This window comes from Erpetoichthys calabaricus, chromosome 15 (assembly GCF_900747795.2).
Source record: "Erpetoichthys calabaricus chromosome 15, fErpCal1.3, whole genome shotgun sequence".
NCBI classification, from domain to species: domain Eukaryota; kingdom Metazoa; phylum Chordata; class Cladistia; order Polypteriformes; family Polypteridae; genus Erpetoichthys; species Erpetoichthys calabaricus.
In genome coordinates, this window is record NC_041408.2 from 91,820,716 (window position 1) to 91,831,012 (window position 10,297).

General features: G+C 45.0%; 1 protein-coding gene across 1 annotated transcript in view; it reads left to right on the top strand.

The window, feature by feature from the left end:
- Window positions 1-10,078, top strand: part of klhl31 (kelch-like family member 31) — a 29,675-nt gene extending 19,597 nt beyond the window's left edge. Inside the window, exon 3 of the mRNA XM_028820410.2 lies at window positions 9,082-10,078. Within this exon, the coding sequence (XP_028676243.1) occupies window positions 9,082-9,814 (733 nt within the window). The 3' untranslated portion in view covers window positions 9,815-10,078. The remainder of the gene's footprint in view (window positions 1-9,081) is intronic.
- The last annotated feature ends 219 nt before the right edge of the window (window positions 10,079-10,297 follow it).

Genomic DNA, 10,297 nt, shown 5'->3' on the forward strand with positions numbered 1-10,297 from the left:
TCATGGAGCTTAAAGTGCTTTACAGGATGAAGAAATAAATAAGAAAATAGGATTAGGGAGCACTAACTAATAAAATAGAATAAAAGTAAGGTCTGATGGCCAGGGAGGACAGAAACAGCTGGAGAAAAAAAAAACAAAATCTGCAGGGGGTCCGAGGCCATGAGACCACCTAGCCAACCCCTCACTAGGCATTCTACCTAACATCAATGATCTCAATCGGTCCTCATTGTATTCAGGGTTCACATGGAAGAACTTGATGATGACAGTCATGTGGACCTCTGGCCTTTAATCCATCAATGAAGGGACATCACGGTGTTTTGATCAGGTGGTGGTGGCACAGATCACCACCACAGAAAACCGGAAAAAGAACAGCAGAGAAAGTAGGGGTTAGTACTGATTACAGAGCCAACAGAAATAATAATGATAATTAAATGCATAGGGCGGCACGGTGGTGCAGTGGGTAGCGCTGCTGCCTTGCAGTTGGGTGATCTGGGGACCTGGGTTCGCTTCCCGGGTCCTCCCTGCGTGGAGTTTGCATGTTCTCCCCGTGTCTGCGTGGGTTTCCTCCCACAGTCCAAAGACATGCAGGTTAGGTGGATTGGCGATTATAAATTGGCCCTAGTGTGTGCTTGGTGTGTGGGTGTGTTTGTGTGTGTCCTGCGGTGGGTTGGCACTCTGCCCAGGATTGTTTCCTGCCTTGTGCCCTGTGTTGGCTGGGATTGGCTCCAGCAGACCCCCTTGACCCTGTGTTCGGATTCAGCGGGTTGGAAAATGGATGGAATTAAATGCATATATAAAGTATCAGGATTAAACTAAAATGAAGCTCTGAGAAAGCCATTTTAACATAATGGAGTTTTTAGCAGTTTTTTAAAGTGCTCCACCGTATCAGCCTGGCGAATTTCTATCACTCAGCTATTCCAGATTTTAGGTGCATAACAGCAGAAGGCCGCCCGCCTCACCACTGCTTTTAAGTTTAGCTCTTAGAATTCTAAGCAGACACTCATTTGAAGATCTGAGGTTACGATTTGGAGTGTAAGGTGAGAAGCATTCTGAGATATCAAATCAAATAGCCTTTTATTGTCAATTCACTATACAGTGCATCCAGAAAGTATTCCCAGCGCTTCATCACTTTTTCCACATTTTGTTATGTTACAGCCTTATTCTAAAATGGATTAAATTCATTTTTTTCCTCAGAATTCTACACACAACACCCCATAATGACAACGTGAAAAAAGTTTACTTGAGGTTTTTGCAAATTTATTAAAAATAAATACTCTGACCACACATGAGCTGCTAGGTGGTGAAGTGATGAGAGATGAGGGATGATTAGGGGTCGAGAATGGCTGGGCCACGGAGGGCAGCTTAGCCTGGACATCGGGATACACTCTACTCTTTATGAAGGATGCCCAGGGACCTTTTATAACCACAGAGAGTCAGGACCTCGGTTTTATGTCTCATCTGAACAACATTGCTATTTTTACATCACGGTGTCCCCATTACTACACTGGGCCACTGAGATCCACATTCAGACCACAGGGTTAGCACCCCCTGCTGGCCGCCAGCAGCACCCCCAAGCTTTTCCTAGATGGTCTCCCATCCTAGTACTGGCCAGGCCCGAACAGGCTGAGCTTCAGGTGGGTGACCAGTTCTGAAGTGCAGGTGTTTGTGGCTGCTGGACATGCTTTCACTTGACAAGGCAACACAAGCAGAATCGCTTTTCGATTTCATGAGACCCAACTCCTTTCCTTTTTATAAGCTCTTACAGTGGTGTGAAAAACTATTTGCCCCCTTCCTGATTTCTTATTCTTTTGCATGTTTGTCACACAAAATGTTTCTGATCATCAAACACATTTAACCATTAGTCAAATATAACACAAGTAAACACAAAATGCAGTTTTTAAATGATGGTTTTTATTATTTAGGGAGAAAAAAAATCCAAACCTACATGGCCCTGTGTGAAAAAGTAATTGCCCCCTTGTTAAAAAATAACCTAACTGTGGTGTATCACACCTGAGTTCAATTTCCGTAGCCACCCCCAGGCCTGATTACTGCCACACCTGTTTCAATCAAGAAATCACTTAAATAGGAGCTGCCTGACACAGAGAAGTAGACCAAAAGCATCTCAAAAGCTAGACATCATGCCAAGATCCAAAGAAATTCAGGAACAAATGAGAACAGAAGTAATTGAGATCTATCAGTCTGGTAAAGGTTATAAAGCCATTTCTAAAGCTTTGGGACTCCAGCGAACCACAGTGAGAGCCATTATCCACAAATGGCAAAAACATGGAACAGTGGTGAACCTTCCCAGGAGTGGCCGGCCGACCAAAATTACCCCAAGAGCGCAGAGACGACTCATCCGAGAGGTCACAAAAGACCCCAGGACAACGTCTAAAGAACTGCAGGCCTCACTTGCCTCAATTAAGGTCAGTGTTCACGACTCCACCATAAGAAAGAGACTGGGCAAAAACGGCCTGCATGGCAGATTTCCAAGACGCAAACCACTGTTAAGCAAAAAGAACATTAGGGCTCGTCTCAATTTTGCTAAGAAACATCTCAATGATTGCCAAGATTTTTGGGAAAATACCTTGTGGACTGATGAGACAAAAGTTGAACTTTTTGGAAGGCAAATGTCCCGTTACATCTGGCGTAAAAGGAACACAGCATTTCAGAAAAAGAACATCATACCAACAGTAAAATATGGTGGTGGTAGTGTGATGGTCTGGGGTTGTTTTGCTGCTTCAGGACCTGGAAGGCTTGCTGTGATAGATGGAACCATGAATTCTACTGTCTACCAAAAAATCCTGAAGGAGAATGTCCGGCCATCTGTTCGTCAACTCAAGCTGAAGCGATCTTGGGTGCTGCAACAGGACAATGACCCAAAACACACCAGCAAATCCACCTCTGAATGGCTGAAGAAAAACAAAATGAAGACTTTGGAGTGGCCTAGTCAAAGTCCTGACCTGAATCCAATTGAGATGCTATGGCATGACCTTAAAAAGGTGGTTCATGCTAGAAAACCCTCAAATAAAGCTGAATTACAACAATTTTGCAAAGATGAGTGGGCCAATATTCCTCCAGAGCGCTGTAAAAGACTCATTGCAAGTTATCGCAAATGCTTGATTGCAGTTATTGCTGCTAAGGGTGGCCCAACCAGTTATTAGGTTCAGGGGGCAATTACTTTTTCACACAGGGCCATGTAGGTTTGGATTTTTTTTTCTCCCTAAATAATAAAAACCACCATTTACAAACTGCATTTTGTGTTTACTTGTGTTATATTTGACTAATGGTTAAATGTGTTTGATGATCAGAAACATTTTGTGTGACAAACATGCAAAAGAATAAGAAATCAGGAAGGGGGCAAATAGTTTTTCACACCACTGTATATGCCGAATCACTTTCTTACTTACAGGCCATTGTGTGTCACAGCGCTTTCCCTAACAAAGGCTTGTGCTCACCAAATCGCTTTCTCTTTTACTAGCAAACCCGCGATTCTCGAAAGAATCGCAAATCCAAGAATGGTAATCACTTTCTGTTCCCTCTGATACTTGGAGGGATGAAATATCATGGAGGGTGGGTGCATCCTGGGACAGTTCATTTAATTAAATAAACATATTTGTACTAAAGCGGTTTCTTTTTGGAGCTGTGACTCAGTTGTAGGCGCCTTCGTTTATTGTTTTCATGCCATGCAGTCGCGTGTTTGTTTTTCTATGGCTGTGTTGTCAGCGAGAAGTCGTTTGCTGATGGTGGCGGATTCGCGTGCTGAAATGGCCATGGCGGCGGATCCGGGCATGGAGGGCTACATTACTAAACGAATGTGGTACATACGGTGGTGTGGGCGGTCGCGCTCGGGCGGCTGTACAACCTGGCGTGCATGCTTTACCTCAGGTTTAGTGTACAGGTCGTAGCCATGGTAAAGTTTTCATTTAATTAAATAAACATATTTGTACTAAAGTGGGCACCCTCGTTCATTCTTTTTATCCATACGGGCTCGTTTACAGGTCGTAGCCATACGGGCTTGTGTTTGTATTTAGTTGAGCTCTTTCATTGTGGATTCCGTACTGTAATACTATAATGTGATTCAAATATGCGCTGAATCGTTTCGTTTTTGTTTTCTCTGTGGCTGTGTCGCTAGCTATGGGCTCCGATTTGTACAGCCTAAGCAAACAGCCGAGTCTGGTACATCTAGTCTAGCGGGTCATCGTGCATGTGCCAATTAACCGTTATTTAAAATCTATATGGGTCTTCAAAGCGATCACACTGGTAGGCGGGCGATTCGTCACATCCGGTTTACAACGTTCTCGTTTCTGTGTTTTCTGTGGCTGTGTCATTAGCTACGGGTGGGCTCGTTGCAGTGCACGTGTGCTTCGATGCGCCCTGCGTCCGTCCGGTTTACAACCTTCGGTTAGTAAGATGGATAAGCCCATGTGTACCAAATTGCCTTTCCATTCACAAGACAGGCCACATTGAATTACTTTCCCTTTCGTAAGCCTGTATGCGCCATATTGTTTTTCCTTTCACAAGCCACACACATCGAATCACTTTCTCATTCAGAAGTTCATACGAGCTTACTTCTGGTATTTGTTAGCTGCCGGGAGGCAAATTCTGAGCGTTCGGTGCATTTTTGTTTTCTCACATTGTCTGTGTTTGGAGGTCTGCTATATAATAAAACACCACTGTATGTGTGTGAAGGGCAGCACGGTGGCACAGTGGTAGCACTGCTGCCTCGCAGTTAGGTTCGCTTCCCGGGTCCTCCCTGCGTGGAGTTTGCATGTTAATAATAATACATTTTATTTATATAGCGCCTATCCCATGCTTCTAAGTTCTCCCCGTGTCTGCGTGGGTTTCCTCCCACAGTCCAAAGACATGCAGGTTAGGTGCATTGGCGATCCTAAATTGTCCCGAGTGTGTGCTTGGTGTGTGTGTGTATGCCCTGCAGTGGGCTGGCGCCCTGCCCACGGGGTTTGTTCCTGCCTTGCGCCCTGTGCTGGCTTGGATTGGCTCCAGCAGACCCCCGTGACCCTGTGTTAGGATAAAGCAGGTTGGATAATGACTGACTGACTGACTGTGTGTGAGTGTGTGTGTGTCTGGTCCCTCTGATTGGCCAGTTTGATTGGTCAGTTTTGCTTTAGTTGCTCAGTTAAACTCGTTCAGGAGAGGAAAGGATGTGCAAGAGAGGTTGAGTCACCTTGAAATATGGGGAGAATTCGTAAGAATACAAATGATATTTTCATTGCTGGTAAAGGGGGCTTGTCTACCATTGTCTGCACTCAAAAAGAAGGCAGGAGGCAAGCAATGCGCCTCAAAATGGCAGAGTCTGAGAAGCAGACTTTACGGGAATGCGATCAAGAGAGGAAACGAGGGGCAAGTGCGGTTGAGACACTGAAGGATACTGAAGAAAGGTGTAGGAGGAATGCTGAGGCGTGAGGTATCAAGTATAAGTGCCAGTAAGTAAGGAAGGCAGAATAGAAGAACAGCAATGGACTGGCACCCCATCTGGAATGGGTATGGGACCCTTTACCAATACGGGAGGACCAAACACAGGAGCAGTGGCAGAAGGCTCCTATTTTGAAATATGTTTATCCCCCATCCTCCCCTGTCTTGTACCCGTGACTGTATTTGTGTTGGTTGTGTCCAGGGTTTTTAGCTCAATAGCACCCTCTATCTGTCACACAACTATCACACACTTCTTCCATTTTTCCCTACTAGGTTTTTTTTGGGAGTTTTTCCTTGTCTTCTTAGAGAGTCAAGGCTGGGGGGCTGTCAAGAGGCAGGGCCTGTTAAAGCGCATTGCGACACTTCTTGTGTGATTTTGGGCTATACAAAAATAAACTGTATTGTAAACTGTATCAAATATTTTGAAATGTATTCTATGAACTGTCTTTAATAGATAATATGGATAGTTCTAGATGGCAGCATCGCATGACCTCAGTAACCATGTGGACACCCGCAGGGCATGATGGGACGTGTAGTGCCATGAGTCAGCCCTGCTGGGTCCCATAGATGCCACCAAGGGGTGCTGTAGGGATTCATGACTCCTACTTTTCAGGGCTTCCACTTGACCTGCGAGTGCTTTCATCGGATTACGCCATGGCACCGGAAGTATTCCTGGGCAGACATAAAATGAAGCCGTCCAGCCTCCTCCAATAGTGTCAGAGTCGGCAGGAAGGAAGGCAACCCTCACTGGAGGGAGCTGGATGGAGTGAGAAGAGAAGAGAAGGAAGGAAGGAAAGAAGGAGAATTTGATTGAAGTTGTGCTTGTGCAACCTTAGAAGAAACCTTTGTGAAGTATTTTGATAATGAAAACCCCTGTCTTATACCCGTGACTGTATTTGTGTTAATTGTGTCCAGGATTTGTAGCTCAATAGCACCCTCTATCTGTCACACAACTATCAAATATTTTGAAACATACATTAATCCCTCACTTATCACGGGAGATAGGTTCCAAGGCCGACGGCGATAACTGAATTTCCACGAAGTAGGGACACCATATTTATTTAATTATTTAACGTGTATTTGGACATTTTTAAACCCTCCCTGTATTGTTTACAACCCACCCTTTACTCTATTAATAACAGGGACAACTGCTAAGCAATATGAAATCGGTAGATAAGTTTACACTTACTGTATAGCGAAGTACACGTAGCTATATATGACATGATGATGGTGATGAATATGCTGCGCAGTAAAAATGATGACGATGAAGGTGATAATCCCCTGAATGCAGTAGCAAGAGCACGTTAATGCTGAATGAGTGAGATGAGACTTCCTGGTTAATGCAGCACTCCGTCGCTGAGCCAATCAGCAGCACACAGGAACTTAACTGCGTGCTCTGATTGGGTAGCTTCTCAGCCATCCGCCAATAGCATCTCTTGTATGAAATCAACTGGGCAAACCAACTGAGGAAGCAAATACCAGAAGTAAAAAGACCCATTGTCCGCAGAAACCCGCGAAGCAGCGAAAAATCCGCGTTATATATTTAGATATGCTTACATATAAAATCCGCGAAGTCGTGAATCCGCGAAAAGTGAACCGCGAAGTAGCGAGGGATTACTGTATTCGATTCACTGTCTTTAATAGATAAAATAGATAGTTTTTAATATATGTTTATCCCCCATCCTCTAGATGGCAGCATCTTAGGACCTCAGTAACCATGTTGACACCTGCAGAGCATGATGGGAGATGTAGTGCCATGAGTCAGCCCATAGAAGCCACAAGGGCGTGCTTTAGGGATTCATGATCCCTTCCGCTTGACCCACAAGTGCTTCTATTGGGCTACGCCCTGGCACCGGAAGTATTCCTGGGCAGACATAAAATGAAAAGTGTCAGAGTCGGTAGGAAGGAAGACAACACTCACTGGAGGGAGCTGGATGGAGTGAGAAGAGAAGAGAAGGAATGGAAGGAAGGAAGGAGAATTTGATTGTAGTTGTGCTTGTGCAATCTTAGAATAAACCTTTGTGAAGTGTTTTAATAATGAAAACCCCTGTTTTGTACCCGTGACTGTATTCGTATTAATTGTGTCCATGGTTTGTAGCTCAATAGCACCCGCTATCTTTCACACAAGTGTCAAATATTTTGTATTGTATTCTATTAACCGTCTTTAATAGACAATATGGATAGTTTTTAATATATGTGTATCCCCCATCCTCTAGGTGGCATCATCCCAGGACCTCAGTAACCATGTGGACACCCGCAGGGCATGATGGGAGGTGTAGTGCCATGAGTCAGCCCTGCTGGGTCCCATGGATGCCACCAGGAGGTGCTGTAGGGATTCATGATCCCTGTTTTTTGGAGCTTCCGCCTGACCCGCGAGTGCTTCCATCAGGCTATACCCTGGCACCAGAAATATTCCTGGGCCAACATAAAATGAAGCCGTCCAGCCTCCTCCAATAGTGTCAGAGTCGGTAGGAAGGAAGGCAACACTCACTGGAGGGAGCTGGACGGAGCGAGAAGAGAAGAGAAGAGAAGGATGGAAGGAGAATTTGATTGTAGTTGTGCTTGTGCAACCTTAGAAGAAACCATTGTGAAGTGTTTTAATAATGTAAATCCTAGTCTTGAACCCGTGACTGTATTTGTGTTAATTGTGTCCAGGGTTTGTAGCTCAGTAGCACCCTCTATCTGTCACACAACTATCAAATATTTTGAAATGTATTCTATTCACTGTCTTTAATAGATAATGTAGCTAGTTTTTAATATTTCCCCAACAAAAGACTTTGAGGTGTGACAATTAAATAATTTGGATTTAGGACTCACTCCAGTTTTAAGTTAAAATGAAAGAAACACAGTATTTGAAAATGTATAAGAATTAGAGAACAAAAAAAGGATGTCTTGCGAAACAATGACATCAATTCAAAGTAAGAATGGGGTACCGATTGTAACATTGGTTGGAATAAAAATCTGCAACCACGGGGGTCCCCCAGCAGGGCCGTCTTAACAGGATTATAGGCCCCCAGGCAAGGCAGTGCATTGGGACCCCCTACCTACGCAACCACTCAACAAGTCACAACATACATAGATTAGCATGGGGCCTCTGGGCAACTGCCCAGCGTGCCCAGGCGTTAAGATGGCCCTGCCCACCGGTAGTGAATTTGGGAACCACTGCAAATATCAGGTTTTGAGTTTGTGCAATCTTTAACAACTAGGTTTAATACATCCATCCATCCATTTTCCAACCCGCTGAATCCGAACACAGGGTCACGGGGGTCTGCTGGAGCCAATCCCAGCCAACACAGGGCACAAGGCAGGAAACAAACCTGGGCAGGGTGCCAACCCACCGCAGGACACACACAAACACACCCACACACCAAGCACACACTAGGGCCAATTTAGAATCGCCAATCCACCTAACCTGCATGTCTTTGGACTGTGGGAGGAAACCGGAGCCCCCGGAGGAAACCCACGCAGACACGGGGAGAACATGCAAACTCCACGCAGGGAGGACCCGGGAATCGAACCCAGGTCCCCAGATCTCCCAACTGCGAGGCAGCAGCGCTACCCACTGCGCCACTGTGCCGCCCTAGGTTTAATCTAAAAAGGGTATTTAAAGTGTTTAAAATCAAACTATAATTGTGCTTTGTTCTGCAGATATGACCCACGTTTCAACACTTGGATCCATCTGGCAAACATGATCCAGAAGCGCACTCACTTCAGTCTCAGTGCTTTCACTGGCCTGCTTTTTGCAATAGGAGGTCGTAATTCAGATGGCTGCCAGGCTTCTGTTGAATGCTACGTCCCCTCATCCAACCAGTGGCAGATGAAGGCATCTCTTGAAGTGCCCAGGTGTTGCCATGCCAGTGCTGTCATCGATGGTAAGATCTTGGTCACTGGAGGCTACATCAACAACGCATACTCCCGCTCTGTCTGCTGCTATGACCCTTCAAGTGATTCTTGGCAAGATAAAGCCAGCCTGAGCACCCCGAGAGGATGGCACTGCGCCGTTAGTCTAGGTGACCGGGTTTACATCATGGGGGGCAGCCAGCTTGGGGGCCGTGGAGAAAGGGTTGATGTTCTGCCCGTTGAGTGCTACAATCCCCACACCGGCCAGTGGAGCTACTCGGCGCCTTTGCTAATAGGAGTGAGCACGGCAGGAGCCGCCGTCCTCCACAGCAAGATCTACCTGCTAGGCGGCTGGAACGAAATTGAAAAGAAATACAAGAAGTGCATCCAGTGTTACAACCCCACTATCAATGAATGGACATTGGAAGACGAATTATCAGAGGCGACCGTCGGGATCTCGTGCTGCGTAATCACAATGCCGAATCGCAAGACTCGGGAATCCAGAGCAAGCTCGGTGTCCTCTGTCCCTGTCAGTATGTAACTGTGCAGCACGGGTGAATTTTGTAGTAAGCCAGCGTGTGAATGTTCAGTCAGACAAAACTGACTCCACTGATGCCATCCAATCATTGTAATATTGTCACAAAAAAAAAATAAGCAAAATGGAGTCCTCATCAGGGAATGTGGAATGAAAATGGACAGATTGAAATTTAGCCTAAAAGAATGCGTTTGGCGTTTTCCATTTATACGCAGAATTTAAGTAAGTTATTAAACATTCTCGATTTCTTAAAATGTAAACAAGACATAATGCATATTGTCCTCTCTCATGCCGTACGCTACTTTAATGTGAATGTTTGTGTTTATTTCTTGATTTCTAGTTAATAAGGAAAACAAACTGAGCAGATTCAATGAGTATTAAGAAGGACATTTTCAAAAGGAAAGCTTTGGAACGTCTTAGTAATGATTATAATTATAAAAACAGTGCAGAATGCATGACGTGTCGTGTTTAAAGGTAAGTTGAATTGGG